Source organism: Ambystoma mexicanum, chromosome 12, assembly GCF_040938575.1.
Source record: "Ambystoma mexicanum isolate Mex_15411 chromosome 12, UKY_AmexF1_1, whole genome shotgun sequence".
NCBI lineage: Eukaryota > Metazoa > Chordata > Amphibia > Caudata > Ambystomatidae > Ambystoma > Ambystoma mexicanum.
The window spans coordinates 88,714,209-88,733,251 of NC_090936.1; the positions used below are offsets into that span (position 1 = coordinate 88,714,209).

General features: G+C 46.3%; 1 protein-coding gene across 2 annotated transcripts in view; it reads right to left on the reverse strand.

Annotated features, from left to right (window-relative positions):
• Positions 1-19,043, reverse strand: part of FBXL13 (F-box and leucine rich repeat protein 13) — a 2,326,763-nt gene that overhangs the window by 2,167,698 nt on the left and 140,022 nt on the right. For both annotated transcript variants that reach the window (XM_069628059.1, XM_069628058.1), the window contains exon 2: positions 1,279-1,382. In XM_069628059.1, coding sequence (XP_069484160.1) covers positions 1,279-1,382 — 104 coding nt within the window. The remainder of the gene's footprint in view (positions 1-1,278; positions 1,383-19,043) is intronic.

Genomic DNA, 19,043 nt, shown 5'->3' on the forward strand with positions numbered 1-19,043 from the left:
TATATTCCTAATAGGCTCACTCTTATCCACAGCCTCAGTAAACCACTGACCAGGCTACTGTGCATCTGGGTTCTCCAACCAGCTACCCATCCGATCGCTTCACCTCCAGCTTTTGGGGCGTTCCGTCAGTGGTTCTGGTCCTTGGGTAGGCTTAACTTCTTTGTGCTTGAAGGATACAGTCCAGCTAGGGTCTAGACTGCCTTAGCACCCGACTTGTGTGCAAAGTCGGGCAAGTCTTTTCCTCACAGAATGCCTGTTGCCAGTATATTTACAGGGGCAATTCTACTGATGTATGTCAAGATGTTGTTAGTCTTACAAATAAATTGATTCATCAAATTGCACCAGGCTTGTAACATTTTTAGCTCTGCAAGTATTTGTAAGCGCTGTACATATAGTCACTTCAAGTACAATTAATGGGAAAGTGACAAATTAACCGAAATAAAACTATAGCAAATGAGCGTTGAGGTTAGAGCGAAATAGAGGGTACAAAGAAATAGAATGAAGGGAGAGTGGGAGCGCGTTCCAGTGAAAGGGAGCTAGTAAAGAAAAAGAGCAAAAACTAGACTGGCACAGGGTGGACAAGGAACAGTTAGGAGGAAGAGAGATGCAGACCACGGGAGAGTACGGGCGGGCGGGGGGGGAGGGGCGAGTAAAAAGACACCAAGGAAGAAAGGTAGAAGGAGAAGATTTTAAAGAGATTTAAGGACCATGCAAAGACTTAAGACTAGAGTGAAAAGGTAACTAGCGAAGAGAGGACAAAGCAGGGGCAATGGAATTGCAAGGTGAAAGAGACCAGAGACGACGAATAGCAGAGTTAAAAATAGACTTGAGAGGACTAAGACGAGAAGGAGGGAGGCCAAGGAGGAGGAGGCAGGAGCCGTAAAAAAAGGTGGGAAAAGGTAGGAGAGGAAATTAACAACTTAGTGGCCTGGAAAGTAAGAAAAGGCCTTACCTTGGGGATGTTACAATGGTGGGCCAGGCAGGAACGAGAGAGTAAGGAGATGTGTAGAGAAAATGAAAGAGAGGAATCTAAGTGTGCGCCAAGATGGTGAGCAGAAGAGGAGATGGAAAGAAGAGACAGGAAAGGAAATTGATGCAGGAGGTAGGGAAGGGGGGGATAGAGGAAGCAGAACAGAAAAGGAATGCAGCAACCAACTAAATTCAACAAGGTAGGCTGTGCGGCATAAACAATATGACGCTCTGTGCAACAATTTCACTTAGTGTGCCATCCTACTTTAGAATCCCACCTGTAGGCTCTTACAAATGTTATCTACTTACCATGAAATGCTTCCCGGACCGTTCGCTATAAGTTCTTTTATCTTCTCTTCCAAAAACGTTAGGGGATCTTCTGGACACATAACAAGCAGGCCACACAGCAGAGCCTGCAAATGAAAGTAAAACACGAATGCATTTATATTTCTCTAGACACATTGTTTTTAAAACTGTAGTTCACTAGTACTAGCTCAGAGATTCAAATTTTTTTTTAATGTAGGAGTAGGAATACAACAGTCATTCATAAAACACTGAGCCAATTAAGTTTATGCAGGGCGTAAATACAGATGCATGGACGGTGATGGTTTAGGGTTATGGAACAGAACTTATTGAAATGTATAACTGATAAAAATGAAATCCTTGCTTAAAAATGACATCACAAGGAGACAAGGAAATCGCTTGGCAGCCATATTAGCTTTACTTTAGTCGAAGTGGCGAGTAAGGGCTTTTCTTTTGGATTCCTAGAGAGTTGTGTGACGAATCCGGGGAATTGGTCCCTCTCCCCCCCCCCCCCAAGGGAAACCCACTCCATGTGGGACTAGGGTGGAGAGCCTGCTATGCTTAAAATCCACTAGGGGACAGGGTACATGGGATCCCCTGGAGATGACTGCTAAGGGGTCAGGAAAATCCCAGAGAGGGACTTAAGTCAACAAACCCCCTTGCACCCAGAAACTAACACCTGCATGGGGTAATTAGGAACTAAGGTGCACAGTAACCCTATGGCCCCTCTAACAACTGGCATGGCTTCTGACCCACATTATACTCGATCTTTGTGGGAAACCGAAGAAAAGCTGAAATAACAGCCTCTTGGGACCAATCAAATCATAGGAGCCACAAGGCCCACAGAGTTCAAGGAGGTTGCAGCACACGCAAGGGGTGTGGCAGGCAGGAGGAATGGATGCCAGACAAGGCGTCGAAGGCCACAGTGCACACCTAAACACTAAAGAAACTGCTCCTACTCAGTAGGAGACCTGTGTTATTTAAACCATAAACCAGGGCCCTGACTGCCTTACATGTAATTTAGCTTTTTATGTGCAGTTTTGATTCTTTCTCTTCCTTACTGTGTATATCCGTGTTCGTCTGTGGTTTATTCATTCCTTGTATATACTACCTTTATGAAATATTGTTTGATTTATCATATTTTGACAAATTGTGTTGAGATATGGTTATGGCTAGTATAATATTAATGAAATATACAGAAAATGCCTAAATGAAGTCAATTAAGTAATAGAAATTCTACAATCATTCCTGCTGGGAACAGTTTAAGGTTTAATACTGTTACTTCCCACTCCACCCTGGAGTCGGATAGTGCCTTTTGTTTGGACACAGTGCACACCTGGCAAGTGCAGTGGGGCCTCACAGATGGGAGACGGGAGACGGGCCGCATTGCAAAATGAGCAAGAGCAGAGTGTATTGGAGGGCCGAGGAAAGAGCCCAGAGAGAAAGTGCTCACAGGTCTCGAAGCGAAGAGACCGGGAACGAAGAAGAGCTGGTGGCCCTGAGCAGAAGAGTCATGTAAATGGAGCTAAGGAGACAGGAGCGCTACACAGACCACACAAGCCTCCCAATGAGCACCGCCCATCATAAAACAGGTAAGCAGTGTTTCCAATGGACCGGGAGGTGGGACATAAGGCAAGAGAGACAAAGAAAAGCCCTGGAGCGGGGAGAGACTAGAGACGCTCCAGAGTGGGGACAGAGTGAGAAAAGCCGCCGAGTGGGAACAAAAGAAAGGCCCCCGAGTGGGGACAAGAGTGAGAGAGTGAGAGAAACACAATTCAGAAGCCAGCAGCCACCCTTTATTTAGTTAATGGCGAGAGAGAGAAAGAAACACAAATCAGAAGCCAGCAGCCACCCTTTATTTAGTTAATGGCGAGAGAGAGAGAAACAATTCAGAAGCCAGCAGTCACCCTTTATTTAGTTAATGGCGAGAGAGAGAAAGAAACACAAATCAGAAGCCAGCAGCCACCCTTTATTTAGTTAATGGCGAGAGAGAGAAACAATTCAGAAGCCAGCAGTCACCCTTTATTTAGTTAATGGCGAGAGAGAGTGAGAGAAACACAATTCAGAAGCCAGCAGCCACCCTTTATTTAGTTAATGGCGAGAGAGAAACAATTCAGAAGCCAGCAGCCACCCTTTATTTAGTTAATGGCGAGAGAGAGAAAGAAACACAATTCAGAAGCCAGCAGCCACCCTTTATTTAGTTAATGGCGAGAGAGAGAGAAACAATTCAGAAGCCAGCAGCCACCCTTTATTTAGTTAATGGCGAGAGAGAGTGAGAGAAACACAATTCAGAAGCCAGCAGCCACCCTTTATTTAGTTAATGGCCTAAAGTATGTCTGGGTTGTAATAGGTTTTCTTTTCAAAAAGTAGCGAAAGAAACCAGGTTAGGGTAGGATGAAGGACACAGGGCTGCATTTCTGTTTAGCCATCTTGGCAAGCACCTCTTTTGGCTTTCTTTTGTATACAGTAGGGATTAGTAATAAAGGCTTGGGGAAAGACTAGGCCTTCTTACTTGAAGAGAGAACAAAACTTGTGAAATTCATGCCTCCTTGTCCGTCTCCTGATTCTGACCTACCACAACCCTCTATGTAAACAACTCAGTTACCCCAACGTTCCTTATCCAGCTTTAATGAAAGTAACAATAGATTGTGATCACTCGCCATTCAAATGATGACAATCATTTTTACCCGTTGCGGACATAAATTAGCACTTACGATAAAATAATCAATTATTGATGATCTTCTTGGTCCAGAAATTGTTAGATTTCCTAGATTACTGAGCTGATAGGAAGCCATTACTTGTCCTCAAACCATTTTCAATTAAATACAAGGTTAGGGCACGAGCCCCTGAACACACCCATTCATCAGCCAATTCTGATGTTGGGGTTTCGCATAGTTCATTCTTCTTTTCATCCATAATCTTTTGGTAAGAGTATAGTCTTCGCCTAGTATTATATGCAGCACTGGAAGTGTGTTAGTGCCCAACATTTCAGAAAAGTGCCACTGAAGTGCCTGTAGGAGATTTGTTGGCGGTCTAGAGGCCACTGCTTTGTAAACTGTTATGATGTACAAGGGATTTACCCTCCCAATGTGCACAATTGAGATAAGTAGGTTGACAGAATCATACTTGCAATTTTTAATATTCCTTTTTATGGCAGTTGATACAGAAGTCATTAGGCCCCCGAGCATCTTCCTCTCCAATTCTTTATGGCACTAACTTTTGAACAAGGTGTATACATCTAATTCTGGGAGGGAGGTCTATCTCCCAAGTCTCCTGGAAAGAATAATACAGCACCTCCATATGTGTGCAGAAGAATTAACTCCAGAGAGCACTGCCCAAACCACATCTATGCCGGGAAACCCCACCTCCCCACTCTCCCAATTAACCTGTTTGGGGCTGCAACAATGAAAGGCCGCCACTATGGCTGAACTAGGCCAAATCCAGACAAGTAGGCAGAGACAGCACAAGCATTCAGACGCAGTGGCCTCACCACTTAAGGATAGAGGGGGTACACACCTCTGCCAATGTGAGACCAGGCCAAATAATGCAGACAGCAAAACCGCAGGCTCACTGGCAGATCCAGCCTTAGGTAGGCCTCGTCAGCATCACAGCATGAGAGTAGATCAGCAAAGGGGAAGGGGGACACCATTTGCACCTATTAACGTGGATTTCCAAAATCAACCTTGTGGGGGGGGGATTTGTCCCCCCTATTATGGTGTACAAAGAGACACTGAGATTTTATCCAAACCCAATCAAGGTAAGCAGAGCAGCAAGCTTTAGTCTCAGGAGAGCCGTGAGAGTTGTCTAAGGCTAAAATGAACTCACACAGAACACCACCAATAATTCAAGTTAGACAGGTGCGTGTACAAATATACATTAATTTATTAGGCTTTTAAAATACACCCTAAGCAAGTATAACGTCTAGGCAAATATTGTCACACACTTACGAAAAAACAGCTATATACATTCGTCCTTAGGAGAAGAAAGAAAGCATATACTTCAATAAACAGTGAAACGCAGGCAAATGTTTCCCCTAATACTTAATTAGTCTAGCCCTATGTAGGTTGGTGGCCTTGTGCCCTAAAGTCACCAGTTTCAAAGTTATACTTCACAGGTAAGTTTAGAAGAGGCCAGTAGTTATGATAAAAATGTAATTAAAGTTTAGGTACCTCAATTACAGACACTGGTATAGGCCTAGGATGGGACCCTTGACCAGGCCTCCACCAGCCAAAGTCAAGGAAGAGTAGTTTAGGGACAAGATATTATGCCCATGTAATCCTATGGATAACAGGGGGAAAGGAAGAGGTATGCTAACCCCCAAACCCACCGACTCTGATTCCTCCAGAGACCACTGCTGAGGTTCTGGAATCTGTTGGGGTTAAATAGTCTTCTGTTCTTGGTCTGGTCGAGGAACGTCCAGGGGTTGCGATTGCAAAGGCCCTTTTTGGACAAGGCATTTTGTTTGTACATCATGGTGCTTAGGTATCGGTTCCAGACACCTTCCAGCTCAACAGCCAAACAAAGAAAAGATGCTGTCTGCAATTCAGGAGACCTCAGGACACCACTGGGATGCGAAGGAGACGGATTGCAATGGGAGTCAACACGGTCATGCATTGCCAGGTGATTTTCCAGGTATGAACAAATCAGCAGGTCCTGCACAACTTCCGTTGATGTTGAAAATGCACAAGCAGGCAGCTTGCAGTAAAAATTGAAAATCCTTGAGGGGCTGTGGCTAGGCAGCATGCCATGCCCTGTTCCGGCTATTGATGCTGTATGCTCCGAATGTCCTGGGTTAGTGAGGGACTCTCTTGGGCCTGGCCAGATGGACCTGCTTCAATTTGTTTCACCACCCACACTTGCCTGCAGGCATAGATGAGTAGCAGAAGCCATTACGTGGGTGGCCCTTCTCAGTGAGGCTGTGGAAGTACAGGGGGGCAAGCAGTGAGAGCATGAAAGTTATGGTGGCCCCCGCGCTGTTTGGGAGTCCTGCCGCCTTCAATTAGAGCTTGGGATTAGAGGGATCAATACCGACCCTCTGCACTGGCAAAACACTAGCCATCCATGAACAGGAGCTGCAGCGGAAACTGCCCATCAGGGAAGAACGTTATATTGAGTGCCAGACAGCAACTGGAATCCGCAGAGGATAGAGGACATGAAAGATAGCAATGTTCGGGCGCCCTGGGTTGATTACGCCTGCGACTGTTGACGGTTTGTCAATGTTGGTTAAGAAAATGAGGCCACTAGGAGCCTTTTCTGTAACGGTTTAGGTTTTTTTTTCTTGTTTGTTTTACTTTCATAATGCTTTCTGGGCACACTACCACAAGGCCTGTCTTGCGGGCCCACACACAACCTGCCATTCATAGGCCATTGAGCAGCTCTTGGTCCTCGTCGAGGGCCTTCATCTGGACCCCTTCGCCGCACCACCACGTCACCCCAGATCGATACACAAATGTAACACCCAAGCCGGGGAAAACGAGGGTGGGGGAACTTGGAGGGGACCCTTACTTGGAGGGAATAAATTCACTTAGCATGTCACAAAGGCTTGAGCGATCTCAAAATGGCGACCCCAGACTTTAAATGTATTACCCTCAATGTTCAAGGCTTGAATTCCCCCCTAAAGTGCAATGCATTGTTCCGCAGAATAGCGACACTCGATTCTGCACTCTTTTTACTCCAAGAAACCCACCTCCAACCTGCAGACAAATTTCGCCTTAACAATAGGCTTTATCCCACAAGATGTTGCGCTTCTAGTAGCCTGAAGAAACGCGGGGTCACCATTCTGGTGCGCAAGGGCACTCCCCTAAAAGAGCTCAAGGTAGTGCGAGATGGGGAAGGGAGGTTTATCTTGGTGGTATCAATGCTTTGGGGACGCAGGGTGACCCTGATTTCACTGTGGGTGGCAGACTATAACTGCAATGCCACAATCACTGCCATAACTCCACAGTTATGGACAGACCACTATCTAGTAGCATTCTCACTAGCAGCTAAAACTCTCACAACCAAAAATAACCTACTTGCTCATCCCACCCTAACGAGGAATAAAAAGAACATCATGGCAGATAAGCTCTTACCCCTAATATTACCGACCCTTAACTCACTACCAGATACTACTGATCCTACTACCTTAGTAAACGAATATAATAAAACTATGATTGAAGCCTTAGATACCATTGCCCCTTTAAAATTGAGGAAAAGTAAACCCAGAGCACACTTGAAATCTTGGTTCACTCCTCACCTCAAAACCTTGAGAGCGGGAAATAAAAAATGTGAAGTCTGATATTGATATTGATATTTTATTTCTTGTTTATTTCATTTGGAGGCACTTACCCTCTGATGAAAACAGATCTAACCTTATCAATATCTCTTCCCTTTATAAGAAAGAAATACTTCTGACCAAGCAGGAAACGTACAACAATAGGATTCTTCAAGCAAACTTGAAGTACAAAGGAACTATTTGTAATCCTAAAAGAGCTTGAGCACCGGTTCCTGTGTCAGACAACTGTGTGAAGGACAAAATCTGGTGTTCTAATATACAGAATGCCTTAACCAACAAAGTCACCATGCTTCAGTTTAAGATCGCCGACAAAAAAAACTAACCTACCTAATATCGACACACCGGCTAGTACTCCTTTGCTTTCCCATAAACCATAACAATGTTTTACTTTTGCAGTCTCAATTCTTGAGGTTGAAAAAATCCTCCTCTCCCTCATAACTTCGAACTGTTAGGGAGATAAATGCCCAGCCCAAATCATTAAAGATGCCACAGGAGACCTTGCACCCTTTATAACTAAACTAATGAATGCATCTTTCTCTACTGGCACCATCCCTAGCAACTTAAAGGAGTCCTGGGTACTCCCCCTCCACAAAAAACAGTGATTAGATCCAACTATATCCACCAACTACAGGCCTATTACCACAGTGCCATTTTTACTTCAAATTTTAGACAGGGTGGCTTACCTCCAGATACAGAAGTATTTAGAGTTCAACCAGCTCCTAGGAGTCCGCCAATCGGGCTTTAGGCCTCAACACGGCAACAAAACTGCGCTGATTGATTTCAGGGCCCAGATCGACAAGCTTGGGGACAAGGGGAAATCGGCCTCATTACTTCTTCTAGATCTCTCGGCTGCTTTTGATTTGGTAGAGCACAAGGTCCTATGTAATCACTTGACTCAGCAGCTCACTTCTCTCAGGAGGCCATAGTTTGTATCCAATCCTTTCTGAGCAACAGAACTAGGAGAGTCTTCTCGTCATCTGCAGCAGCAGACTCTATTCCGATTACATGTGGAGTGCCACAGGGTTCCTCTTTCTCTCCCAAAATGTACAATATATATACTAAACCCCTTTTCGATGATCTTGACCATCTTGGTATCACCTACACCAACTACGCAGATGACACCCAGATTCTCATACTACTTACTGGGGATTATGACAAGGATTTGGCCTTGGTAATTAAATCTACCTCATCATCCAGGCATGGATGACTGTCCACAGTCTATGCCTGAATGATGACAAATCTGAGCTCATTATTATGGGAACTACCTTCAACCTCAACAAACTCTGCCACAAATATAGCTCTTTTAATATCGATGGCAACATTATTAAAGTTGCTAAAGAGGCTAGGCTTTTACCTAGACTCCACTCTCACCTTTGCCAAACAGGTCAACTCTATGGCCTCTGCCTCTGCTTACACATGTAAGATGATTAGAGCCGGTAAACCGTTCCTATGTAGAATAGCTGCACCATCCTGGCCAGAGCTTTAATTTTGTCCAGACTGAACTATTTTAACTTCCTATACCTGGACGACAGTAAGCACATCACCAACAAAATTAAAATCCTCCATTATAATGCCCATATACTCCATTGGGTATAGCTAGAAAAGAGCACATCTCAGAGGTAAGGAGACAGAATAATTGGCTTTCCACCAGCAACAGAATTCAGCTCAAAACTGCCTTGTTAACACACAAGTGCCTAAACAATGCTGCACCTCGCTATCTTCTGGAGTCCTCCCACCAGGACTGCAAACACAAACTGTCTAGTTATACCTAGGTTCAAATTGACTAAAGCCGGAGGGAGTAGTTTCCCAGTGAAAGCTGCGCAGCTATGAAACTCCCCCCCCCCCCTTCCTGAGGGCAGACCAAAACTTTCCGAACTTCAGACATAACATCATAAATAGGCTTAGAGAAATTGACCACGATACTATCCACCTATTCCTCCCAAGCCCGACCAGTCGACACGGGAGTCCCACAAGGAGTGTGCCTATGTGCCCTCCTGTTCAGTCTCTACTTAACCACCCTTCCACCAATAATTCGTTCACACAACCTCCTGTGTTACAACTACGCGGATGACACTCAACTCATTCTAAAACTCCTGAACTCAGAACCCAACTGCCGTCCTGACCCCGCTTCCTGCCTCGTTGATATAGAGCTCTGGATGATCCAAAGCCACCTCTTGTTAAATCCCTCCAAAACTGAAATCATGGTATGTGGCAACTCCGAACTTCTTCCACACCCACTACCCTGGCCACCCGCCATGGCCAACTCACCCACTCCCTCTAACTCAGTAAAAAACCTTGGATGCACCCTTGACTCTGACCTAACACTCTCGCGCCAAGTCAACAACGTCTCAAAGTCCTGCCACTACCACCTTAAAACTCTTAGGCGCATCTTTCCATATCTCTCCTTTCCCAACAGACTCTCCGCGGTCCAATCAATTGTTATATCAAGACTGGACTACGCAAACCCCCTCTACCTCGGAGTCCATGCTTACCAACTGAATAAATTTCAAAGGGCCCAAAACGCCGCAGCCAAACTGCTACTTGCGCTTGGCCTGAGAGACCACATCTCCCCAGCCCTTAAGACTCTGCACTGGCTTCCAGTGGCCCGAAGGGTGACTTTCAAAACCTTATGCATTTCTCATCGAGCATTGTATAAATCCAGACCTCAATATCTTCAAGACAAGCTAAAACCCTATCACCCTCCACGCCCCCTAAGATCAAGCTCAGCCGGCCTCCTAGTCATACCTAAAACAAACTCAGTCAGGTTAGGCAGATCATTCTCAGCCTTGGCCCCCACGCTGTGGAACGCACTCCCACCCCCACATCCGCCTAACTGATGATCTAATGTCCTTCCGCAAACTACTGAAAACTTGGCTCTTCCCCTAAAACCAACCCGTATGCAATCTAACCCAAACAGAATAACAGCAGCTCAATGACACCAATCCAACAAACTCCTAGACCCTGAATAACAATAGACAAATAACAGTACATCAAGATCCATGTGAGAAATCGACAACTAATAACCGCTAATGTAAAACTAAAAGGACAAACAGAATAGAACGAGTAAAGTAGTCCAAAGCAGTGAAGTGGTAAAAAGGAACAAATTACACAGAAACTGTAAAGAAGTTTAAATTAATGAAATGGATGCAATGAGCGCAATGGACAAAATGAACAAAAACGGGCAAAATTAATAGATAGAAGAGGATGGAAAAATGAATACAAGAGACTGATGAATACACAGACAGATGACTCTGACTGAATGAGTGCATGGCATAAATGGAAAGTACAGAATAGAAGATTCAGGTACATGAGACAAGAGCAGTGCATGACATAGATAGAGAGCACGGAACGGATCCAGTGCGTATGACAAATAACATGGCCTGAATCGATAATGCATAATGAATGAACGAAGTGAATGGAGCGGATGAAACCGTTAGAATGGATGAGTGGAGCGGATGAGCGCGCTGAGCGGACGAATGCGTTGAGCAGATGAGTGTGTAGAACAGATGAGTGTATAGAACGGACGAGCATGTTGAGGGGATGTGTGTGTAGAGCAGATGTGTGTGTAGAGCAGATGTGTGTGTAGAGCAGATGAGTGTGTAGAGCAGATGAGTGTGTAGAGCAGATGAGTGTGTAGAGCAGATGAGTGTGTAGAGCAGATGAGTGTGTAGAGCAGATGAGTGCGTAAGTGCGGAAGAGTGTATAGAACGCAGGAGTGCATAGAGCAGATGAAGGTGCAGAGCGAATGAGCGAAGAGCGGATGAGTGTGTAGAGCGGACGTGGATGTAGAGTGGATGAGTGCAGAGGTGCGGAGGAGTCTGTAGAACGCAGGAGCAGATGAATGTGCTGACCGAATGTGTGCAGAGCGGAAGAGTGCGCAGAGCGTGCAGAGCGGAAGAGCATGCAGAGCGGAAGAGTGCGCAGATCAGACTAGTGGGTAGAGCAGGCGAGTGCGTAAGAGCGAATGTGGAGGGTTGCTCAAGAGCAGGTAAATGCATAGAGCGAGCGAGTGCGTAGAGCGGATGAGTGCGTAGAGCGTGCAAGGGCATAAAACGGACGAGTGCCTAGAGTGGACGAATGCCTAGAGCGTACAAGTCAATAGAGAAGACGAGCGCGTAGGGCGCATGAATGCACAGTGCGGATGACTGTGTGGATCAGATGAGTTGCATAAAGCGGACGAGTTGCGTAGAGCGGGTGAGTGCATAAAGCGGATAAATGTCGAGTGCATGTAGAGTACATTGAGCCGCTGAGTGCGTAAAGCGGACGGAATGGGTCAAGTATGTGGATGGAATGGGCGACGTATATGGATTGAACGAGTGATGTATGTAAATAGAACGGGTGACGTATGCAGATGGAACAGGGTGACGTATGCGGATGGACGAGCGCGCAGAATGGACGAGTGCGTAGAACGGATGGAGCTGGCGAGGTATGTCAATGGATTGGGGACGTATGTGGAACAGATCAGAGTGCATGAAACTGACTGGAGTGCTTGGAATGGTTCAGGGTGCTTGGAATGGTTCAGAGTGCGCAGAATGGTTCAGAGTGCGCGGGATGGTTCAGAGTGCGCGGGATGGTTCAGAGTGCGCGGGATGGTTCAGAGTGCGCGGGATGGTTCAGAGTGCGCGGGATGGTTCAGAGTGCGCGGGATGGTTCAGAGTGCGCGGGATGGTTCGGAGTGCGCGGGATGGTTCGGAGTGCGCGGGATGGTTCGGAGTGCGCGGGATGGTTCAGAGTGCACGGGATGGTTCGGAGTGCGCGGGATGGTTCGGAGTGCGCAGGATGGTTCGGAGTACACTGGAATGCATTGAGCGGACTAGAGCGCATAGAAGTGAACGACATACATGAATGGTTTGGAATGCATGTAACTTTTGAAAGAGCATGTAAACCATCTTATCACATCACCATGCTTACTCTCCTCTTTACATCACCATTCAACTAGAACACACAGATACTATGACACCATTCAGTATAGCTGTTCTCATACCAACATCTGCCTCATACTCCACATGACTAACTAATCACTGCTGGTTTCACACCCCCCAGCCAAGCGTTCTTCTCAGGCCTAACACAGCCAGAACCAGTCTGGATAAAACCTGCCAGAACGAACACATACCCCTGATCTCTCAACCACCACACCTACCGCTATGAAGCAGCTATTACACGAATGCCACACCAGCTGCACACATATCCGGTGCTCACAAGCACCTTTGACTCTCTCTACTCTCTCCACTGACTTGAACTTCGGTTCCCAAGGCCGTTCAACCTACCAGCGCCTTCAGACCATACCAATGGTACATAAGGCGCTATATAAATGCAATGGGCCTCATTACGAGGCTGGAGGTAACCATGGCACTATTAGCGCCATGGCTGCCTCCAAATCCTTACCGACTCCGCACTGGTGAATGGAGCTATTACCGCCCCATTCCAAGGTTGGCGGGGGCGGAATTCCCCATTCACCAGGGCCCTTCCCCATTCCCATTTGAGCCCCGATAGGGCTCAATGGGAATGGGGAAGGCGCTAATAACGGTACCGCAAATTGCGGTACCGTTATTAGCTCCAAAGTCCCTTTGTGGGTCCCGTCCTTAACGCCTGGTAGACGTTAAGGGAGGAAACGCAAAGTGAACTCGTAGTAGGGCGGTAAGGGATTACCGGCACCGGTGCCCTTACCGGTGCCGGTAATCCCTTACCGCCCACCTCGTAATGAGCCCCAATGTAACATAACATAACTAATGCACTCCAGCTACTGTCCTGTTGTCTCTACTCTCCCATGCACCACTCATTATGATATGATATGGCATTTATAACACGCCTATACACAAGTGTTTCAAGGCGTGACGAGGCAAGGGAGGGGGAACAGAGGTAAGACACCCAACAATCCTACTAGGCCAGGTGTCATGGGAAGGGGGAGGGGGTAAAGTGCAGTACATGGGATACAAGAATAAATAAGCAATAAGTAAAGTAGGACAGCAGGTGGCAAGTGCAAGGGTAAGTGCAGACATCAGGTGTCAAGTGCTGGTAGTGGGACTGTAGGGATACAGAAAAACAGTCTCCAAGTGCCAGGTTTGCCAGGAAAGCAGTGCAGGTGTGCAACCTGCAGGGGGATGGGGAGGGGACTTGGGCCCAAGATCAGAGGGTGGCCAGGTAAGCAGTGCAGTTTTAGTTTCAGCCAGGAAGTCAGCAGGGGAAGAGGAGGAGAAAAGGCAGAAGCAAAGAGAAAGGTTTTGAGGTGTTTCCGGAACCAGAGATGATTCTCCTCAAGTTTCAGGGAGACGGGGGGGCTGTTCCAGATGGAGGCACCAGCCGTGTACTGTAAATAGATACTACAAAGCCTACTACTTGTTGAACCTCAATTTTGTAAATTGTGTAATGTTGTACTGATTATTCTTATTGTAGGTATTCTCCTGTCAAACAGCCTCCTGACTATATCCTCTTTGCAAATGCCTATTTTTCCTTGTATGCAACCGTGTAACCTAAGCTGAAAGTATTCATGCATCTGCCTTCTCCTCTGCGCAGTGATACCTCTGGGTTTGGCACGCATTATAAATAAATAAACAAACTGTATGCTCCAAATGCTCAGCAGGAATCATTCTTTACTTTGCTACCTAAGACTCTGATGGAACACGCAGAGGAAGATCTAATTTTAGGCAGGAACTTAAACCCTGTGATTAATCCCTTATTTGATGAGACACTGCCCCTAACTGCTAATTATCAGAAAAACTTCATAGCCCTTACCACGCTACTTCAGGAGCATTCACTTATCGAGGCATGGCGTTCTTCCATCGGGAAGAACGGGAATATACCTTCTTCTCGGCCGTCCACAGAGGATATTCTAGACTGGATATGTTCCTTATTTCTGACACTCTGATACTCTGATACCCTTGACAGTTGACATCGAAATACTCCCAAAAGCTCACTCAGATCATGCCCCAGTAAGGCTTGCACTTTCCCTTCCACAGGCAACTCCACCCCAGCAGCAAATCTGGCAATTAAATGATCTTTTACTGGAAGATCCTTAATTCGAATCCACATCTCGCAAGCCATAAAGTTATATTTTAGCGAGAATTACTCTGGTAGTGTGGGATACGGCACAGTGTGGGATGCGGGTAACACAGTAATCAGGGGACACTTTTTATCGAGCAGGCTGCAAAGAGGGGAAGGAAGTTACAGGCTCAACTAGAGGGAGAAATTCACAGACATGAGGCAATACATAAAGAAAGGGGATCACAACGTTCCCTCAGAGATCTATGTATAGCGAGGAAAGCGTTAGAAGCACACCACATGGGAAGAGCAGCACATTTCATGATGCTTACAAAGCAATATTTCTACATGAAGGGGAACAAAGCTAATAAGCTATTAGAAGCTAAACTGTAAAAACGATTAAAACGAAATCATATACTCAGCCTGTGGGATGGTAATGGCAGATGAGTTTCCTCGGAAGAAGGTAAACTCCAAATTGTTGAGAACTTCTTCAGGGAACAAGCTGCTCCCCATATATCGCAGATTCATAAACTACCTAAATATATATATTAAACTCACAGCTGCTGCAGCTCCCACAAACTCTATGCGACCCCTTAGAAGAACCTATACCCGCTCAGGAAGTCGAAAAGCGCGATCAAATCCCTCCCCCTTGGGAAAGCCCCAGGCCCAGATGGCTTTTGGAAGACAAAATGCGCGTACTACCGACCTATAGCTCTGATCAATACAGACGTGAAGATCTATAGTAAAATCATAGCTCGTCATCTCAGAGGTCCTTCCACTAGTCACAGATGAGCATCGGACAGGTTTCATCCAAAACCAGTCTGCACACGATAATATTCGTCGGGCAATTGACCTGATAACCTCTCGCTCCTGTCTCTAGATACCCACAGAGCTTTTGACAGCATGTCATGGGAATACCTGGGACTAGTCCTAAAGGGGTTTGGTTTTGGCCCAAAGTTCTCCAGACTGATTCTCTCGAACTTCCAACTCCCATCAACCCAGGTGCAGGTCAGTTCGCAATGGTCCACTAATATAGCTTTAGGCAGGGGAACTAGGCAAGGTTGCTCCCTACCCCCACTGGTATTCGCAATGGCAATGGAACCCTTGGCACAGCAGGTCCGCCTTCAACCAAGGATCCAGGGCTTTGAATTTGGAGGGCAGTGTCACAAATAAATAAATAAATAGATAGATAAAAATCGCACTATATGCGGATGACGTGCTTTGTTTCCAAAATAATGCTCTCCGCTCTCTCCCGGTCCTTATGGACTTGCTAGCCCAATTTGCAGTGATTTCTGGATTCACTGTAAACCCTGTGAAATCAATGGTTATGGGCCAGTCGGAATCCTCTGCCGCTTTGTCCACTCTCCAGAGTGCATTTCCCTTCCATTGGAGGACCACAGACATCCCTTATCTGGGGGTGCGCCTGACCCCCACACATGCAGGGCTGATGAAAGCAAATATTCCCAACCTCCTGAAGGAAGCCAAAGACTGCTTACAAAGGTGGGCCTCACAAGAGGTATCATGGCTTGGGTGCATCAGTGCAGTTAAAATGTCTCTTCTGCCAAGGCTGCTATTAACTTGTCACGCCCTACCAATAATTATCCCAGAACAAGACCTTCTCGAGTTACAGAAGGAAATAGGCCAATTTGTATGGCAAGGGAAAAAACCCAGACTCCCTCGCAGGCTCCTCACGAGGGGGAAAGCGCATGGATGCTTGGGGCTCCCTTCAATCCCGCAATATTATCAAGCAGCCGAAGTAGCCGCAATATTGAGTTGGCGGACCCAGCGGAATCACCCAAATGGCACTGCATTGAGCAGACAGCAACTAATTTCCCCTTGAAGTACCTTCCATTCTCCCAAGGGATGCGCGTAACCAGCAGGGTCCCCTCTTGCACACCAAAATAACAACGCTCTGATGCTGTGATAAAACCGGTGCGTAAAGAGGTTTCACATCAGGGCTCGGCCCCCTTTCGCCCATCACTCAGAACCTGGCCTTCGCCTCAGGCCTCCAACCCAATTCTTACCATCTTTGGTCAACGGGAAAACCATTAAGATTACGAGACCTTTACGAAAATAACATACCCCTCACATTTGAACAATGCAAAGAAAAATTCTAACTCCCGGAAACGGAGAGATTCACATACATACAGCTTCGCCATTGGGTAACTAATCCAAGCGTAAAACAGGCAGCCGCTAGTGCTCCATCAGGAATAGAACTAACAGCCCTGGAGGGTCAACAATTCCTCACACAAAGACAGACTAGCCTCCACACCATGCCATATGCTCATAGCCCCAGCTACTGTGGAATCAACCCATTCAAACTTGAGACTTTGCCCTTACCCACTTCTTTGGGCTTTCCTTGCCCTCATCCCTTTCTAGTCTGACTAGTCCTGTTAGTTCTAGATGCTTCTTTCTTCTACTTGGCCTTTTCTTACTTAACCCCTCCTACCACCACTTGCTATTGTTCTCCTTCTTTCACTGGTGTTCTCCTGCCACCAATTGCTTTAAACCCCCTGCCACCACCTCACCTCTACTGTCACTTGCTGTTGTACTTCCACAGTCACCACTTTCTTTTCTCCTCTGATCAGGTATTCTGATAAATGGACCTTGATCAGTAGTGAAGACCCATTTGCAAGGTGATTTCCCCTTAAAACCACCACAACCAATGATCAGAAAAATACTTGGTTGTCGAGGGTTTAAGCAAAAAGGACAGGTACACCAAGAAGCATGTGGAACTGCTGTAGGAAAGAAAAACAACAACCAGCAGATAACCAACTGCACAGAACGAACTCCCAAGAACAAGACTCTGGGTAAGTCTCTCGTAACCAGGATCAATGTCTGGCAGAGGGACTCCCAGGACTCCCCTTGTTAATTCCCACTCTTACCTGAATCAAGGGGCCAGTATACTGTCAACCTAAGCAGGATGTTCATAGATCAGGCAACCGACCATAGCACAACAGCGATGAAAACAGGTACTAACTACCCCGGGCAGCACAAGGGCACACCTACCTAAAAGGCCACAATCCAGAAGCTTGCACAGTACTACCCAGTGATACTCAGGAAGCTACCCGAACGGCACAAGGATGCTTCTAAAGGAAAACAAATCCAGGACCAGGAAAAAGCCTGTTCTCTTCAATCTCCACTGGAAACAACAAATCTAAAATTCAAACACACAAGGAAGTTCCAAGACAATCCAAAGATCCGAAAATCCAAGTTCCAGAAGCCAGGAGAAAAAAAAAGAAAAATATGTCAAAACCAAGGGAAAATCCAGATGCAGATCCAGGCAACAGTAATTCAAAGTCTGGTTCCAGAAGCAGAATCCAATGCACCAAAAAGCCAAGAGTAAACCATAAGAAAAATACAAAAAACAAGGCAGCAGGGTCAAAAAATCCAGATAAACGTAGCAAAAATAGCAACTGCCTGCTCCTCCGTGGAAACGTTGAGAAGCAGCGAGTCACGAGTCTCACAAAGCTTTATGCACGAGAAGCATGAGCTTCGGGCAACCCGACATCTTCACAGAAACGTGATGAGGTAAGCATGCCTAACATGACTAGCAGTGGCGATCAGGGAGCCTATGAGAATGGTGCGTAGTGACGTGCTGCTTCTTCTGATGCAATCTCCATGGCAACTTTCACGCTCCTGTCAACAGAGCCGTGGAGTAGCGGGAGCCCTTCCAGACACCTCCTACCACCACTTTTACTTTTTCTCCTGCCATCTATTGTATTATTCCTGCCACCCCTTCCTTCTCTCTTCCTGACAGCACCTTTTCTTTTCCTGCACCCATCTCCTTCTCGCCCTATCAACACAAGTCTTCTCTATTCCCCTCTAATCCCCTTTTCCCTACTCGCCTGCCAATCACTAACACACTCCGAACTCCACTCTCACCTTAACTCCAGATACTCACACTCTGCTGTCTCCCTCACTGTTTTTTTCTCCAACGTTTATTTAACATTTTCTGTAAATTATCACAAATGTCGAAGCTGTCAACACAAAACATAAGTAAATCAACAATTTAGACAATTAGAGAAATGATCACCAGTTCCAGTTATGGCAACATTATCCATCAAAGTAAATCAACGTGCCGAAGTAGCTGCAGCCTGTGGGTCAGATGCTCGCGGGCACTTAAAAACTGAATCATAGGGAGCCAGGCCTCATTGAAGGCTTGGTATGAATTAGGTAGGGCAGTTATTTTCTCCATGACCACCAAGGTCAATTTGACAGCCATCAGGAGTTGGGTGACCACCTTTGCTTTCTGACCCCCTATTGGGTAACCGCCCTGCTCATCTGAATCCCCCAATATGATCACCATAGTGTCCCACAAGACGGAAACCCACGTGAGGTCTCTTATATGCGAGAGTATCTCCTTCCAATACATCTATGAGAGTTTACAAAACCGCCAGAGAGGCCCCATTGTGCCCCTATACCCCTGCCCCCTCTCCAACATGTGGCAGGTATATTTTGATAGATTTTATGCAACCGTCTGTGCCCGTCCGGGCCTCGTCCGGGGAGGACTGGCAAA